This window comes from Babesia bigemina (assembly GCF_000981445.1).
Source record: "Babesia bigemina genome assembly Bbig001, chromosome : I".
In the NCBI taxonomy this organism is placed as follows: domain Eukaryota; phylum Apicomplexa; class Aconoidasida; order Piroplasmida; family Babesiidae; genus Babesia; species Babesia bigemina.
Genome location: NC_027216.1, coordinates 151,518 through 169,878, shown reverse-complemented (window position 1 = coordinate 169,878; position 18,361 = coordinate 151,518). Strand labels below are relative to the sequence as shown.

The 18,361-nt window shown below is 53.4% G+C and overlaps 5 protein-coding genes across 5 annotated transcripts; 2 read left to right on the top strand and 3 right to left on the bottom strand.

Annotated features, from left to right (window-relative positions):
• Window positions 1-393: 393 nt before the first annotated feature.
• Window positions 394-7,098, bottom strand: BBBOND_0100670 (hypothetical protein, conserved; the record flags this gene model as incomplete). The annotated part of the gene is made up of 2 exons (XM_012910470.1): window positions 394-1,835; window positions 1,875-7,098. The coding sequence occupies 2 exons, from the start codon at window positions 7,096-7,098 to the stop codon at window positions 394-396; spliced, it is 6,666 nt and encodes a 2,221-aa protein (XP_012765924.1).
• Window positions 7,099-8,677: 1,579 nt separating this feature from the next.
• BBBOND_0100660 (WD domain, G-beta repeat containing protein, putative) lies at window positions 8,678-11,156 on the top strand (the record flags this gene model as incomplete). The annotated part of the gene is made up of 2 exons (XM_012910469.1): window positions 8,678-8,872; window positions 9,435-11,156. The coding sequence occupies 2 exons, from the start codon at window positions 8,678-8,680 to the stop codon at window positions 11,154-11,156; spliced, it is 1,917 nt and encodes a 638-aa protein (XP_012765923.1).
• Window positions 11,157-11,530: 374 nt separating this feature from the next.
• BBBOND_0100650 (hypothetical protein, conserved) lies at window positions 11,531-13,439 on the bottom strand (the record flags this gene model as incomplete). Its single annotated transcript, XM_012910468.1, has 3 exons — window positions 11,531-12,926; window positions 13,173-13,301; window positions 13,390-13,439. 3 exons carry the CDS (start codon window positions 13,437-13,439, stop codon window positions 11,531-11,533), a joined length of 1,575 nt encoding a protein of 524 aa, XP_012765922.1.
• Window positions 13,440-13,818: 379 nt separating this feature from the next.
• Window positions 13,819-15,171, top strand: BBBOND_0100640 (hypothetical protein, conserved; the record flags this gene model as incomplete). Its single annotated transcript, XM_012910467.1, has 1 exon — window positions 13,819-15,171. The coding sequence occupies one exon, from the start codon at window positions 13,819-13,821 to the stop codon at window positions 15,169-15,171; it is 1,353 nt and encodes a 450-aa protein (XP_012765921.1).
• A 924-nt stretch (window positions 15,172-16,095) lies between these two features.
• On the bottom strand, window positions 16,096-16,797 carry BBBOND_0100630 (hypothetical protein; the record flags this gene model as incomplete). The annotated part of the gene is made up of 1 exon (XM_012910466.1): window positions 16,096-16,797. The coding sequence occupies one exon, from the start codon at window positions 16,795-16,797 to the stop codon at window positions 16,096-16,098; it is 702 nt and encodes a 233-aa protein (XP_012765920.1).
• Between the last annotated feature and the right edge of the window lie 1,564 nt (window positions 16,798-18,361).

Below are 18,361 nucleotides of genomic sequence, written 5' to 3'. Positions count from 1 at the left end.
GGTGTCGCGAAATCAGTAGATTTAGTGGATATATTATAAGAGAATCATCATTCAACACAATCACTATAAATCTGATAAGTCAAGGTGTGGCCTTACTTGCCTTTCAAAAATAGTGGAAGGCCGCCAGTCAACAACCCCTTTCTGGGAGGCACCGCTGTATTGCCTGAATTCTTAGGGACACTTTGGACTATTCCAGTCCATTGGATCCAGTTATATGACTTGTAAGCGTACAATCACCGAGTGTTCTGTAATATGCGAATCGTATTTTGGTGGATTCCAGATACTACCTGGAAATTCGGTCAGTTGGTTGCCAGCTTATGCAATTATCATTAATGCTTTATTCTACAGTGCTCACTAAAGCCCTTTAAACTACAATACTGTTCTCATGAAGCGTCAAATCCCTCTGAGGTTATAGCGTGACGCAGACGTTCGCCTAAGCTTTTCTTCCTCTTCCTGCCGCTGCCTCTCCAGAGCGGCGTTTTTCGCCTGCTCTGCCTCCCTCTCACTAATGGCCGCCAAACGAGACGAGGTGCGACGGTTGGTCGCCTGCAGTTCGCCGGCCGCCGTTGGCCTGCCGCTGTCAGGATGTTGCACTTGAGTGCTCCCCGATGGCACGGACGATCGCCGACTGGAGGATGAAGTGCCTATATGGCGAATAACGGAACCCGCATCCTCTCGTGAAGATATTTGCCGAGATTCGCTGCCTAAAGAATCACCAGTTTCTTCTTGGATCTCGGACCTCAGTGGCGCCGTGGAGGCTTGTGGGGGTCGATGTGCCTGTATATCATCACTCACTGAAGCCCGTGACCGTAGCAAACGCGCTGAACGTCGGATGGGCATATCGTCGTCGTCGAAACAGTCGGCGGCTTGCGTTGGTGAGATGGCCCCGAAGGTGGACGCCGGACTTACGTCTGCGTCGAATGGCTGACTCTGCGACATTGAATCAGGTTGTGTTGGCGTAATGCTATCCTGTCCAACAACCTCATGGTCAGACGCGCTGGGAGCTACGAACAAGCGGTCTAAAAAGGGTCGCAAGTGCTGAATCAGCAACTTAGCATACTTTTCCGCATTCATAACGCGTCTAATCTCGTCTCGAGTTGTGGATATTGCCCGCTCCAGCGTCTGAGCGACCTGACAGAGCACGCTGGACGGCGGATTGAAGAACCTGCAGTTGCGCACAATAACCTCAAGATCGGACAGGCACCCCTGGGGGCACATGTAGTACGAATTCAAAATGCGCTGTCGGACCTTTTCCATGGACATCGGGCATGCAACGGTGGACCAGTACGTGCGAACCCAACTTTCATCGCACTCCGCCCAGTTCGGCAAAATATTAAATTCCTCGAAACTTCCGTCCAATGTCAGGTTGATCAACTCCTCCTTCGCCTCGGCGGGAAACAGACGTTGGTGCAACTCGTCAGACAGACTCGATTCACTGGCGGGGTCAATACGGAACTGCCACGCGGAGTACCACTGCTCCGACGAGTCGGACACAAGCTTGGCCTGGATGCAGTTCGTACCCAGGTCAATGGCAGCTCGACCCAGTCTGGACACGTTAGCCGTGCTGAAATCGCCAGAAACCAGATTGTAATTGGCACTGCAAACCAGAGGGTCCTTGATGCCACTCACTGTAGCGTCCTTCCACCCGTCGGCACAAAGCACCTTGACGGAATCGCCGACGTTGACCTTGTCCAAACGCCAAACGCCAACTAGCACATCCACCAAGGTCAACACGGTAAGGTCGCCTGGGCGGTAAAACAGCGACTGGCGTTTGTTGTTGTCCATCTGGCGAACCCACAGAACCGAGCAGATGCCGATGTCACCAGATATCGGGCCTACATGGATGTGAAAGCAACGTTATGCAAACCACTCACCGCAAAATCGATAGTCGATCTTCTTCACCTCCAGAATATGCGTGTGCAAGGCGGATGACCACGGTATCGCACTGTTCGCCTTGATGCTACTTCTGGCCTGGAGGGGGATGAATATCAAGTCGCCACCCTGGGGGACGTAACAGTTGGGATACATATCCCTCGCATCCGAGTAAAACCACGCACGGGGTTCATCGCTGAGGAAGTGTTCGCCCGTGCAGAGCGGCTCCACAGATGGGGACCCGTCTATCCAGTCCTTCAGCGTGCACTCCAGACACAGAAAACGGTCGCACAAGAGCGGATCTACCGGGTTGTTCATCCTTGACCAGAATGACGGGTTGCGCCGCGATGTGGGCTGCTGACGCTGGTACGCCTCGTCTTCCGCGCACGTGATGCTGCAGGGGTAGTGGAATGCCCGATTGCAATCAGTCCCGCTGCAGTGAAGCGTCGCGGAGCTGCCGCCGCAGTACGCGCACTTGTCATGCATGCCACGTATCAACACTTCGAGCAGGTTCGCAATCTTATGCCCGCTTGAGTCGAGAACGAGATTGGTAGCAGCTGCCAAACATCCCACGTGCATGAACACCTCGTTGCCCATGCGGTCAAACAGCTTGGGGAACTCCTGTTCCATCATGTCCATGTACCGCTTGGACACAGCAAACGGACCAATCAAGGTGTTCCTCACTAATGTAGAACCGCCGATATATACCTTGACTCCCGTGTTACGCTTGGATTTTGAGCTGTCTGAACCGAAACCACACAGCAGGCACACTGCGTCAAGTGGGCTCGACGCCTGGTGGGCCGCTTTGGACAAACCAATCGGGCCTAGAACTCCATCCAGATACGTAGCTCGTTCCAACTCTCTCTTAACGCCACCTTCTACGCATTGCCGACGGTTGCGGAATGAGTAGCTGCTGCTAACGCGATCAGTCGGTGACTCGTCATCCGAAGATTGATTGACGCGCATCTCACGACGCAACCGTCGTACTGTACGCTCGTCAGAGGTGACCCGCGCGAGCGCACGATCTATCTCTGCCAATCCCATCTGCATCTGAGAAGTTGCGCGATTTGAAGCGGGGGTTTCCTTCGGCGAACCCGGAGCTGGTGACGTTGCAACCGGCGCGGCGGTTCTTCTAGGCGACGCCCTCGTGTGAGCAGCATCAGTGAACGTTTGCGCAGTTGTCGAGGAGGCGCCTGTGCTGGGTCTAGCCGCAGCGCCACGGGGGGGCTGCACCCTTGTGGGAGGAAGCCGACTCGATGAAGTGTGGCGTGTGCCCGAGCCTGATCGCCCGCCTTCACTCGACCTCGAAACGACTTGGGCACGTGAACCCTGATTGTAACGCGTGGTTGTAGCCGCTGCATTCGCCCTATTAAGCGGAGAAACCGCTTGCGGTCGCCTCTCAATCGGCGCTGCAGGGGGGTGAGGAGCGGTGGAGGACTGCGGGCGCAACGCAATGGGCAAGCAGGCAATGATGTCGCCACGCTCGTTGACCTTGGACTTCGCTCCGTGCTGTTCGACCGACAACTCTGCATACCGCTCCGCACGATCGGAGCTCGTGATGATGTGCTGGCAGGCCACGCATGTAACACCTCCATACGGGCAAACCACGCGACGGACTCGGTTGGTGAAATTTCCTAGCACGTCCAACTTGTTCACACAGAGAAACCAGGCGATAAGCTCCGGGACGTCGCACTTACCGTAGACGCCGAAGTGCCACTGTAAAAACTCCACCACGTTGATATCCAGCGGGATGCGGCTCAATACCGAAATCGGCAGCCAGAGATGCGCTGGGACCACTGACATGTCTAGAAGACGGTTGCGCCAAAGCTTGGTGTCATCGACCTGCATTGCTACCGGTGAGCACGCGTAGAGGACTTCGCAGTGGTTGTCGTCCAGCACCGTGTGGACGGAGCTCGCCGTGTAGAACCGCAAGCTTTCGCTGCAGCCCTTCCCATCCAGCTCCAGCGGAGGCATGAGATTTGACCCGTAGTGGTAACGCCGCATGTCCACAGATTCGTTCTCCGCACCAGAGTAGAAGGCCGACGTATTTATGGGCAGCATGTCGCTGTACCCACATTGGTTGTTGAGTGTAGCGCGATAGTTGCTCAGCAGACCATCAACCGTGAACAGAGAGAAGCAGCCGAACGATTGGCAGGCGGCAAAGTACATCCCGCCAGGGTGCCAGTCAGCGTCCAACCAAACGGCGTTCGGCCCGCAGTCCAGCTTCCTGACAACCGACTTGCTCTCGACCGACAGTACATAAATCACCCCGCCATAAGTGATCACCAGGGCTAGATCATCGGTCAGCGGGTGCGGTTTCACGCACCCGACGTGATGGCTGATTTCGTTGTGCAGGAAGTCGGCAACGGGGATACCCTGAGATGTGAAAACCGAGACCCCTGACAATATGGTGCGGGACGCCGTTATCAGCTTCTTCACGTTGAAGCGCGTGACTATGCTGTCTGCGATGAATATATACTCGTCGTTCACGGACCACGCAATAGCCGTTACCATGTAGTGGTGACCGGACTCACTCATATGCTGCTTACTGGAGTCGCCCTCCTTAAAAAGCTTTGATGGAGCATTCCTGCTTTGGTACACCTCTTTCTCACGCATAGATGGCTTCACCCTATCACTTGCCAGGAATGTATCGCAAACATCCAAGTCCTCTGATGTCAAGTCTGTTAACCATGGCGGCCTGCAATAGTCGTGGCATTCTTCCACTTCCATTTCAGCCACAGCATTACTATCACCATCCTTGGGTAGATGACCACTCGCCAAAGAAGCCGCTCCATGCCCATGTCGCTTACCTTTTTCCGAAGCATCATCACGTGAAGAGGGTGGCGCCGGTTCCGACGTGCCGGAATTTATCACTGTGAGATCCAGTTCAGTCACGTTCGCTGACGTGTCAACTGCTTCTGTAGCAAGGTCAGTGTTCTGCATACTAGTGTCCTCAGATTTTGCGATGTCGACATCCATGGGCGCAAATGTGGAACCACGCCCAACATCCGCGCCTTCCTGTGTGCTGGAAAATGCTGTATCTGGAAATAGACCAATAGGCGCATCAGCTGCACACTCTGCAACCGTCACTGGCGGTTCCGCTATGAATGCCGGATCGAAGATGGCTGGAGCCTGGCGACAGGGTGCGGTCTCTGAAGAATCGTTGCACACCCATCTATTTATGCACCTCGTGGGTAGCGGGGTGCTCCTGAACTTGACCGTAGAGCCACAGTGCACCCATAGAAACACCTTACCGTCATCGCTGCCGGTGACGTGGTTCAGGCTGTGGTTAGCGAAACACACGTCGGGACTCAGCTCGTGGCCACGCTGCACGTGGTAGATCAGGTCGTCGAAGTTCCCGGTGTCACGCTGCTCCGCGTCCAAGGCGTCGAATAACAGATACGGGGTGTCCATGTAGGACGGAAAGACCACCGTAGACGTCAAGCGTCCAAACGGCATGCTGTTGGTGCCGAACCTGACGGATGCCGCGACCTGCGACTCTTCGTGGATGGCGTATCCCTCCAGCTCCCGCCGGATGTAGGTCTCCAGCTCGTTAGCATCCACTTTCCAGCAGAAGTGTGGCGCACTTGGGCGCGAAAACGGCCCTGCGTCAGCTTTGGAACCCCGCGCGTTGGGAGAGGACTCCTCCGAATGCGCCAGGCAGTCCCTGGGGGACGACCGTGGCACCTCCCTGAACGTAAAAGTGCGCACCGGCTTAAGGCAGCACCTGCACCTCCCAGCAACATCCAGAAACGCGTCCATCGAGACGTCGCATACGCAGAATTCGGTTCCGACCTCACCCTCGGGAACGGAGCTACGCCGTTCCGGTACACTTGGAGCCGTGGTGTCCAGATCCATCCCCGATGCGCTGTTTGCGGCAGCGGAGTCGCCAAAGGATGCTAGAAACGAGCCCGTGGAGATGTTGAAGAGCGCACAAAGCGCATTCGACGTGATCTTGCCATACTGCCCCTGAGCGCGGTCGGCGGAGCGTGATGCGGCTTCACCCTGCAGGATGGAGAGTGCGGAAGACGCGGCGTCGTCGGCAAGACGCAACTCCTCCAAGAACATGGGCTCGATGCCGATGGCGATCAGGAACGAATGGTCGTGCATCAGCGGGCGTGAGACGTCGTACGCCTTTATGTTGTGGTTGAACAGCTCCACCACGTACAACGGCGCCACCTCCCTGACGACGTTGTTCCCACTAGAGGATACCACGAGGTCTCGCATGCGGTAGACGGATAGCCTGGAGTCGGTGGTGACGCACACCACCAAGGTGCTGTCGATCTCCCGTTCGCAACGATCGCTGAAGCCAGTGGCCACACCCCCGACGCTGCCCCCGAAGGACGCGAACCGGCACCACAGGTACTTGAACGGGCTTGACACCCGCTTATGAGGCCTGTAAAGGTTGCCGTTGATCTCCCAGAGCCACATCTCGCCGCCGTCGCAGCAACTCAAAATGAAGTAGTTGTTCGGGTGCACATCCATGGAGACCACGCCGCCTGCATGCTTGCGCAAACTCGTTATCAGGGTGCAGTTGAAGGTGTGCCAGAGCTTGATAATGCCCTCATCGCCCCCGGTGATGAGCACGTCGCCGGTCCTGTCGAAGCGTATGCAACGCACCTGCGGCGGTTCGTTGTAAGGCTTGCTAGGGTCGATTTCGTCCAGGCAGCAGTGGTGCCCCCAGACGTTCGCCGCCCGCTTGAAGCGCTTGGCGACCTTGCGATACGGCCGATCTCCCAGGGCGCTGACAGCAGAACCACGTCCCATGCGCCGGGCCAGCAGCTGGTGGTAGACGTTCACTGGCGGAACCGCAGAGCGCCGTCGATGCTTTACCGCCTTCACGGCAGCCTCCCTATCGCGTACTTTGGCCACAGCGCGGTACAAAACGTCGAATGCATCGAAGCGCGAGCTTTCACGCTGCATGACCCTGCCGAAGTCGTACAGAATGCCGCCGAGCAGGTCGGGCAAGGCGTTGCTAGCCTCCATAACTCGGCTGGTGGCGGATTCAGGCGAAGGAGCAGCTTCCTCGTCGAAGGAGGCGCCCACATTAGCTCCGAACCCTTTCTGTGTAGAAGACACGTCGGTAGCAGCGTCGCGCTGCGCGCAGACCGAACCCTCGGCATGCCACGTTTTGACGGAATGATGGTACCTCCGCAAGACACCATCCAGCCCGTCTAACACAGCCGCATACGGCCGATTTATTTGCGGCGACCGTTGCCTCTTCATCTTTCAGTTTCAGGACTCCAGCCCGCAAACGCCAAACCCCGGCTAAGGTGGACCACTTGCCGGCATATCATTTCATACACATGGCGCATTAATTTTTTTTTGCGGCTAGAAACGACCTGGACGTGGCGCGCCGTATAAGCGCCGCACTGGGCACTAAACGACCACACAACGATACCGACACGTCCGCAGATGTGTAGGCCGCTCGTTGCGATGCGCCGTTGTTTACACTAACAAGTACCATCAGCGCATGTGTACGAGTATGCTTTAGCTCGCGGCTTTTGCTGCTGTGAAGGTGGAACCGCTTAAAGTCGGATTCTAATGTCTTATGTTGCAGGCTACCACGGCCTATTCGCTTGATTATCGTCTCGAAAAGGTCCCCTTAAGGCTTAGAAAGGCCGTTGCCCGCTTCAAAATGGCGCACGGTAGCGTGGAAGCTGACCTTCCTATGACCGTGGTCATAGTCGATATTGGTGTGTATTCGTTCTGTGCAAGCTGCGACATCGCACGGTCCCAGCGATGCGAGGCCTCCTCCTTCGCCTACGGAGGGCATCACGCAGCCGAAGCGAATCACAAGCGTTCACCGGGCTCCAAAGATGCTGATGCTGTCGCATACATAAGGGTTACGCTGCTACTGAAACGTCGGGACGTGATTAGTGCAACAGTGCATGCTGACACTCAGGCGTGACTATAAGCGTACTTTGTGCGTATACCACCTGTCGAAGGCATAGTACACATTAAATGGGCATTCCGCACACCCAAATGGCGTAATAGGCTACCTGGCGAGGTCATGAAGGGCATCGGGTGAACGAAGACTCCATCCTGCTCTGTACTTGACACATTTCGGCAGGCGGTGCTACCATGGGCAGAACCGGAACGCGAAATGGGCGACTCAAAAACGTTTTGCATGTATGCAAAGCACACACCGACCGCTACTGGCGCCGAATATGACGCCAGAACAGCTGTAGCGAATTGATACGCTCAAATAGAACCGGGGAGGCTGCCACACCCAGGTGCGCCACGCTGAAACCACGAAAAGCGCCCTAAAAATCAAAACTCCACTACACACTTAAAACTGTACCAAACTAATTTATGGTGTAGCACGGAATAGCATGTTTTGGTCCAAAGGGAAGAAGCAGATCTAACTTCCATGCATTGCGCGCCAGGAAGAAAACCCAAGTGCCCCTCGAAAAGCGGTTTTTCGTCCGCTTCTAGAGCGGATTGTGCGTGTTTCCGCAATGAAACACATGTTGTGCTAGTAAAACGAAGTCTCCGCGAGCAGCCGTGTGGTGATAACAAACAACGGTTAGCTGATATACACGTGACGCGCCCGCCAGACAGAACCAACCGAGAATGCTTCTATAAACCCACTTAACGGCGACGAGGCGTGTCGCACATATCGGCTGGAAATATATCGGGATTCCTTACTAAGTTGTGTATTGCACATCCCGGGGGTTGGGAACACATCGCCGTCACCAGGATTCCGTTGTTTTCACGCGATGCTTCAACATAAAAAGTTGCGGATGATTTAGAAGCTTCGGAGGTTTGTAGGACTTCAGGAGCGGGGAAAACACAGCTAAACATGGGCACGTACCACAGGTTATCTAAGGTCGAAGGTCTTAGGGAGGGAGATCCGGAGCCCTACGAGCGCGACAGGCGCGTCAAACGCTACTTCAGCGCAACCAAAGTAGTCGGGTCCGGGAAGGAAACTGCTCCAGTAACTCACATCTCGTTTTCGCCCGAGGGAACTTTCGTTTCAGTATGCACCGGAACCAAGGTAAGAGAGACTCCTTGAGACGCATATCTGCCTGCTCGTGGACTTCGTTTGTTGCTGCTTCGTTGAAAACTGCAATGTTCACTGTTGTTTTGCAGCGTTGTTATATGCGAGTGGGTTTAATGTCGCCTGCTATTTCGTGTGCTTGGTATATAGCATGGCAATATGCCCTCGTCCCAGAAAGCTTTTCGCTCACATGGACGGATACCACACGGTTTAGCATCGCTACTCCATCTATGTTTGAGGCGTTTTAGATGCTACTGATGAGGTTTCGGGGATGCCGAGTTCAGGCCCCCATAAAAGCCACTTCGTGGTAATTCGACACCTGTATTATGGGATGGCATCCATCGCCTTTAAGAACGCAACTAATTGCCAAATTGCTTTTGTGTTGGATGCATACATCCCATTTTGAGCGTTATATGGATCACAAATGTATAAGTCCCTGAACGGCCGTGGTTATGAGTGCAGTGTTTTGTGACCGGAATTGTGATTTGTATGTGAACTGCACGTTATGTCCTATTTACAAGGGTTCAATGCTGTTTAAAACGTTCACATCACGTTTCAGGTTATCTTCTACGACTACGCTCAACAGAAGATCGTCCACACCTTCCACGATTCTAAGGACTTCGTCAGGTGCTGCGCCTTCCGTGGAGACGGAAAGGTGGCTGCTGTATCGGATGACGGGGGATGGGTGCATCTTATCGCATTAGGACTGAAATCCAACCTCAAGAAATGGCGTGCTCACGAGACCCCCTGCCACGCGCTCCACTTCTCCTGCACCAAGTTGCGGCTCATGACCGGAGGCGACGATGGCGTCGCCAAGCTGTGGGATACCGTCACTGGCGAACTCGTCGAGGAGTTTAAATTCCATTCGGATAAGATAAGGGCCGTCAGCGACTTCTGCGGCTCGGAACAGCTCTGGGTGACCGGCGGTTATGATTCAGTGGCGTACCTGTTTGACATCAGGAACAACGTGAAACCTGCGGCGAAGGTACACCATGGTGCTCCCATCGAGTTTGTGGAACTGTCAATCGCTAACAACCTACTACTCACCGCGGGTAAAAACATTGTGAAGCTCTGGGACTTGTCGAGTGGCCTCCAGCTCATGTACTCCTTCGAGCCGCACCAGAGGACTGTTGTAAGGGCCTTCATGAGACACCCTATAATCACTGCCTCACTAGACGGTACCGTCCGCTTCTTCAACTACGCCTCAGTTTACCAGAGCGATTTCCACGCCTCCGACGAAAGGTACCTGGCTGAGCTGCGTGGTGATGAGTTCAGCTCACGTATGTCCCAAACATTAACCGCAAGATCCACGAGCTACAACTCGGACGATGATTCGTCTGAGAATGTGCTCGATGAAGAGGCGGATGTTTCCTCGTCTGAGGATAGTGATGAGCCCCGGAGTCCCGCGTCAGTTAGTGTTAGGGGCAAGAGAGCCGCAGACTGCCTGTCCGACGGCAGCAACTTTGTCACCCCGGAAAGCAGAATCGCCTCACCAGACCACTTCACGCCAATGAGCGCCAATCCCGACTACCTGGATGATTCAGAGACGTCTCAATCATCGCATGTGGAACGGCCCACGGGGGAAAGCGCGTCGCAGTATACGACAGATAGGACGGAAGCGTTGGATGGTACGCCCACTGAAGATCTAGACGATACTACAGTGTCTCTGAGGCACGTATACAGGTTCAACTCGCCCGTCACAGCTCTTGATGTTACGTTGGATACCAGGGCGATCGCCATAGGACTGAGCTCCGGTGAATGGATCATTAGGCACAATGCGAAGGAAGAGACGGAGGAAGTTTTGTTTCACCGAAAAATTGTTAAGGTGGAGGAAGATCTCGTCGAGTTCAAACCCACCAAATTGTCGCTGTTGGATAGGTTGGTCAAAACGTTCCAGTACCAGGCGGCACTAGACCTGTCTTTGTCGCTCACGCCCGACCATGTGTACAATCTGGTCGAGACTTTGGTGCTGAGGGGAAGCCTAGCTACAGCTGTTAAGGGGAAAGATGAACACACGATCTTGCCCCTGCTGAGATTTGTTTCGGCGCATCTGGGGAACGACATGCAGAACACGAGCACGTTGCTAGAGCTTGCGCACGCAATTATAGACAACAATCAATGGCTAGAGACGTGCGACAACACACAAGTCATAGATGAGCTGCGGAAGATTCCCAACAAGATAAACTTTGAACTGTTTCAGCACAATATTTTGCAGTCGCTCAAGGGGTCACTTGACCTCATCCTCAATCGTTCGTCAAGCGACAAAGAATACGATGATTAACCCCATTGAGCGTCTATGTTGTTAACACAAGTACACTGACCGACAAGAGCCCTCACTGTTCCGGAATTTTGGACTGATGTATCGCGTCTTTGTACTGGATGTTAAGCTTGTTTTGAAGGGCAGCCCGTGACTTTGAACGGATTAGATCCGCCTTCAGAAGTTGCGAACCACCCTGTGTGTACCAGGCGGTGACAGCGCGAGGTGCGACGTCACCGGGAACTGGCCATCCCAAAATTCACATCCATGGGATATTGACTCGCGGAAACACATGAGATACGCCTACCCGCGTCTGTCCAGAGGGAAAACATCAGCATCATACCTAAAATGTAGAAACGGGTTTTGAAGTACGCATGCGTTTCACGCAACATTAATTCTCAACGGTTTGCATGTTGTGAGTTATCTAAGGACCTTAACGCACTCTCAATGAGTTTCACGCAATATTCTTGAGTCTCCTCCATGGCAGGGCAGAGCTTCTGAAGCTTTCTGACGATATCGAAGACAGCGTGGCGGTTCACCGCATCTGCGTCAAAACCGGACTTCACTCGTAGCTCTGAAGGTGGCAAGCAGTGTTTTTGCAGGAAGTTGCACAGCGAGTCCCGTCCTACGAATGCGCTAACCAAGTCTTTGAGTTGCTCGAAGTCGACAAATATGTTGTCCCAGTGTGCCCGTGCGTCCTCCACGAGTCTGCGTCTTTCCGCTAGGTATGAGTGCGCCACCCCGATCGGCTGTTTACCCCCCAGTGAAGACATCGCTTTGATGGACAGCTGCACGTTCGCGAACACTGCGACAAGAAGCCCCTGGTCGGCCTGTTCCTTTTCCAGGAGGCAATCGACGAGGTTGTTTGTGTCCTGCAGTGTCAGGTGCAGGAGCGATTTTTTGTTGCTTGCTGCCAAGTAGCCGTAGAGCGCTTCGCGCAATGAGCCATCGATATCAAAATGCAGTGAATACCGTAGAACGCTTATGAAGTCACGAGGGCAGGGCTCGGAACGGTTGTCGGACTGCAGTGCCAGCATTCTCCGCAAATTCATCTCGAAGAAACGTGTCGTTATTTCGCTGGAGAACCCTACTTTCGACAACCAATAGAGCACGAATGCCACTCTCGCGAAATCCTTCTGCAGGGTGCATTTCCCTACGATCTTGGCGAAGAGGGTCTCGGATGCATCCCTCGCCAGGCAGCCCGTGCAGGCAAAAGCCCCCGAGTCTCGGGCCGGAGAGCGCTTCTCCTCAATTATTTCTTCCACACCGATATACTTTTCGTAGCACGATGTGTCGTCAGAACACGACATGCCGGTATCCCCAATGCCTGATGTCTTCGACACATCCTGTGCGTCCAGAGCATGCCCTTGAGTTTGTTCCGATAGCTGGCGCAACAGTTCGGCGAATGAACGCCATTTATTCATGATCGGGTCGGAGCCATCTGCGATCTTGTGCACGCGCTGTAACACGCGGTCATTGCAAGTGAAGAGGCAGGTCAGAAACGCCTGCGCGCACTCCTGCAACGCGCCCAGAGCATACTGCCCGTGGTGACCGCCGCGCAAAATTTTGACGATGGCCACCAGAATCACCACCAGATCCTTCTGGTGGATGTTGTTGAAGTTGTGGAGCAGCACAAAATATAGCCCACTGCAGCTCCACCGAGCGTTATCGCCTTGGCAAGCGTCCGGTATTCGGACTTGCTTCTCCAGGTGTTGTATGATTTTGCCGCAGAGTCGAGAGTGGAACTCAAGTTTTATCCGGTATGCCTGGGCTTCTGAAGCTCCAGAGGTCAACCTGAAAACAGTTGTGCCTTTTAAACGTTAGTTCATGCAAGGCCATCGCAGTTGTATTTTGGAGCCCTCTGTGGGCGTCGTCATACATTCACAGCTAGTAATATCGTCAATGCTCTCTGTCTATCTGGCACTTGTTGTCAGCAGTGGAACAACCGCAAAAGTACATGACGTTGCAGTGGCATTCGGCTGCCGATCTCTTACCTGGCACACACTTCATTGGAATCTCGTACGTACAGATTATGCAGACGAGTTACGTAATCGGAACGCCGCCACTTCTCGGTAGAAAGGCTGCGCAGTGCTGGCCTCCCTTTCATCGACGAATGTGACGGGCATCCTAGGCATCCGGAACGGGCACGATGCCCATTTCACGTGCGAGCTGCAGCTACCACAGAGCTTCTAGCGGACATGACCACGGGTATACAGTATCGTGAGTTCCAAACTCGCAAGTGTGTACCTGAACAAACCATCGCCGTTGTGGAAGGCTGCGCGCCTGGAGGGTAATTTGGCCTTTCATGAGCACAACCGTGTACCGTACCGTTCTTAATACACAACCACATACAAAACAGTGCTTCTAATCCTATATAATTGCGAGAAGGCTGATAATTCTACCTCTGTCACTGGGTGTACCGCTGTCCTAATCGCCTATCAACTCAGTTATAAACAGGATTCCACTGCCATTTCCATAAATTGCGATATAATACAAAATTAGGGATAGACTGCATGAAAATTTAGGGGATTTTGAGCGTGTATGGATGCGTTGCCTGGAACGCTATCCTTCGGTGTCTGCCTGTACAATGACCAATTGCGGGCAAGCTATCAACTTTTAAACGTCGATACGACGCCAAACCATCGCATCATGACATTTCGGCTATAATGTTTAGCTCAAGGAAAGAATGAGCCCAGCCTGCGGCTTGTTGCTCATCTTTCTGACGCTGCAGATTACCGATGCCCGACGTACGCTGAGGGACCATGGACTTGCAGGCTCGTTCAGGCATGGTACATCACCATGGAACGCGCGTGGAAGCCTGGGCGGAGCTCCGAATGCACCCATCACAGCGTTCGTCGGCCCCTCGGGTGGGCGCTTGGAGTCATTCAACAGCAGGCTGCGCAATTCAAGCAACAGGCTGCAGCCCATAAAGGCGATATCGCGCACGGGAGTATGCGTGCCTGAGGATGTAGGTCTCTATGGACGGACTGTGGTGGCGTACGAATGCCTGTACTCCAAAGACGGCAGGACGCAGACGGGCGACGAGTGGGAACGAGAACAGATAGAGGCAGCGAATGCCCAAGCACCGAAGAAGTTGAAAAAGCCTAAGAAGGAGAAGCTTAGCAAGAGTACGGATGAAACTGCTGCCGAACCGTACAAGCGCTTCATATTCCCACCGCCTTACAACACCACTGGGATGCTGCTGAGGGAAGGCGAACCGTATCTGGTGCTCTCCACGTGGCTCCCGGGCGTTGATAAAGATGATATATTCGTTGCCATAGACTACGATTCGTCGAATGGGTACGTGCCAAAGCGCTACGCGAGGGAGAACCTTCACCAACTCCATCTCACGGAAACGGCGCACAAGTATTACGAGTCCATCGAGGGTGTGCCTAGGGGCTTCGAACAGCACGAAAGGTCATACAACAGCACTTATAACGACCTTTTCAACCGCGTGGTGGAGAATAATGAGGATATGAACCACTTCGCGTTTTACTCGAAGGCCAAGGACCGGCCGCCGATGATCATCATCAACGCACCCAAAAACACGGTGGTGAAACAGTTCGAATTCAACACATTCGGGCGGAAGAGGGACCCCAACCACCCCAACAGGGCCAAGAAGTCGGGGCTGACGGGGGACCCTATACCGGACAGGATACAGCGTGCGTATAGGCCGTTTTCGTACATCGACCTGCGAAGCGTGCAGTGTAATATGAGTGACGCCACCCTACAAATTAGGGCCAAACTAACACACGTGCCGCCGCCTCCAGACATGAAGAAGATTTTTCAACTGAGCATCGGCCATGGTGAAGTTTGCCCGCCACGGATGTTTCCGGTTGAACAGGTTCACGGCTGGATGTACAACTGGCACCACTTCCCCAAGTACGATCTGGAATACGATATGTCGAAGCTGCAACCGCCAGAGCCGGATCCCGAAATGGAAGCATGCATGGAAATGCCTGACGACGATCCCATGACCAAGCGTGAGGCTCTCCGGCTAATGCGGGAGTACGACGAATGGAACAAGAAAAACTTATAACACCCACTGTAATGCGTATATTCACCCGAAGCTATGTCAGAGCGCTTTATCACATCAGCTCCGATTAGCACGGCCAGCAGCATTCCCATTACTGCCCTCTGAGCAGAATCAGGCAGACCTACACCCCTCCTGCCGGAGAGTGAAGCACATGTATGCGTCCTGGCAGCATGCTCTGCTGATGAGCGATGCTCTGGAACGATATTGTACGACCGTTTCTACCCCTTTAGATGTGATGCTGGATAATAGTTCGAAGCATCAAGACGCCCCTACGACAGCTAAAAATTGAAGGATTCTAGATTAGGATCAACATCAATAACTGGCGTTGGTGCACGTTCTACAGCACATCTGTATACATCTATTCAGCGTTGAGCCCATGTGCTTAACGTTCAATATGTAAAAGCAAGCATTAGTGTTTAATGAAGGATCATGTATGACCCATTCAATCAACCGTCGAATTCGGCACGCTGTTAGGAAGAGCGTGATGCCGGGGTGACTACTGGCACCATAAGAAATGACATGGCGTGAACATGCTACCGCACGACAATTAAACTACGCAACCCATTAGCTTTTGAGTTGGGTGATGCATACCAATATCATGGTAGTACTGCTAAGCTATGCCTTTGGTACTTTACACAACCCATTTATCAGTCTCCTCGCAACAAATCACACTGCATTAGGGTACCTACGCCCTCGACGGGTCTGCTTAGGCAACAATCCAAAGTCGTTACATTGTAATTAGCACAGTTTTGCGACATCTTGATGATACGACCATTAAGTGAAGCTATGTTATGCCCTTCGAATGAGAGTTGAAATATCGGCAAATGCTAACCTCCTCCGGTCTTTGTGTGATTGCAACCGGGAGGGTGTGAATATTTGAGGCTGCTCTTGTTTCCGTGCCTGCACAGTCCTTCAAATAGCTGCTCCTCACAGAGCGCACAATATAGCAATGTCGTGTAGTGTTCCAAATATTTTCTTCACGCCCCTCAAGGCCTCGGAGACATGCGTAGCAGTCATCTCGGCGCGCTCTTCTGACTCGTTGTAACCGAAGGCCTTCATAATCTCCTGCACGCGCTCAGTATCCTCAGCACTTGGGATTCCCAGTATTTTACCATCGCTCGCCTTCCTCAAGGCCTTCAGCCCTCCGTGCAACATTGGCGCGACATCGACGAAAACCGACACGCATTCTTCGGGATTCTCTGCGCACGACACATCCCAGGTGGCTTCTGGACCGTATGCAGACACGTACCGGTCACCATCTTTGACGTCATCCAGGAACTGCTGACAGGCCAAAATAACGTGACTCAACTTCAGCGCGATGATTCTTACCGCAAGTCGCTCGTTGTTACTGAGTTTCGCGAGATTCTCAGCCAAAGCCCTGGTGCTCATTTCCCGTAGGCTCTGCACGGATTCCTGGCCACTCTGACCCTCGACTTCCTCGGAACCCTCTTCAACCTTCTCAGGAGCTGGCTTGTTCAAGTTGCCAACAGGCTTGTGCGTCAGCAAATTGTAGATAGCAAGTCCCATAGAAGTCAGATTTCGCCCGGCGTCATCTCCCTTCAGGGCTATCAGCCAGTCGATACCCTCCTTGACGTTGCGCGGAGCCTCGGTCAGCGAAGCGTAAGCCATTTTGTTGAGCGTAATCGTGATTTGCGATTGCACAAAAGCGCGACCTGTTGGTCTATTAGAAACCCGTGTGCAACCCGATACGTCTTACTGGCGGCTAAGCACAACAGCGCCCTCACCCTCCACCGAAACACGCTTAATATATGGACATATGTGCCTATTCACAACGTATACAGACGCAAGAGCCGCGATAATCCCGGAGCTGCCTTGTCTTAGACAGGCTGATACCATTGATGTGGCATGTAGTATCCACCACGCATGCCATTACGGTATCTGGGTTTCAGACAAGGTCTGCGCGTACCGAACCGGGGCTTTCTTGGTTTAGATGCGGCTAAGCGTCAACATTTGTAATGTTAGAATGGGCTGCGAGCTGTGTGTTGCTGTGTGCGCCGCTCCGTGGTCATCAGAGAGGTGAACACCCTGGCGGCACGTAGCATCACACCCCTGCTCGTTGCCTACACACATCTCGACCGCTTATTCACGAAGGCACTCAGAAAGGCGCGTCTAATAGCTGACGTCGAAAAAAACTACGTGACTTAACATTCCATTATCCAGGTCTAAACAGCCTGCCGCTCAACGTACCGAAGGTTTATTCACCAACCAACACATCAGCAATGTATAATTCGTATGAGCCAAACGTGCTACTAGAACCGCCCATAGCGCCCCGCCAGCGCCGCCAAACCCATAAATGTGCCAGTTTTGCGTGACCGAGGATATGGCCGTGATCAACATCTACGGCCACGCAACTAACAACCACCGTAGCGCATTAGGTCGCCTAATAGCAAATTGCAACGTGAATGCGATATCCCAAGCTGGCCCACAGGGCCGCCGTCGAAGCAGTCGATGCCGTAGGCTCAGCACATCTTCGTGCCGTAGGTGAGCAGCGCCTTGACGTCGGCGAGTCAACAACAGATGTGGAAGACGTCCATGCGATATACAAATGCGCCCGCGAAGTACAGAGATATGCAAGATTGCAATTCACGGCGCCCACAGTGTCGTGGTAGACCTGTATTCAGCAGTTGAGTCGTGGACGAGCGACGCGATCAGATCGTATTAGCGAGACACGTGCAAACTCTCCCACCCCTGCAAGCGCAATTGATGCATCCATCGCAAAAGCTGCCGACGAAGCACGCAACCGACCACAATGCAGGTCAAAATTAAGATAAAGCGCCAGATCCAAACCAGATAACAACGACCATGCTTACCAACACGACTCGGCGTGAGTAGAATGTCATTTTACTGCATGACACCGCATCTCCCAGGCGTATAATGCGTTCCTCAGCGGAGCTTGAGCCGGCTGCCTTGGCGGACGACGCGTTAAAAACCCTCAGGCAGGCTTAAGTGACGTATATTTGTACAACCAGACGTCTTATATGTACGAACTAATTGTAGGAAAGACCCAGCGAGCGATATGCCCGCTTCGTGGCCGACTAGTGTGTGACTTAGCTAGTTCTATCGCTCAGCGGATACGCTGTACACCGATTTGAGCCCCTCTTGAGCAGCGAATAACTAACAGTGACGCCATATAAACTGCATTAATCCGATCGTGTATCTAACTCAGAAGCTT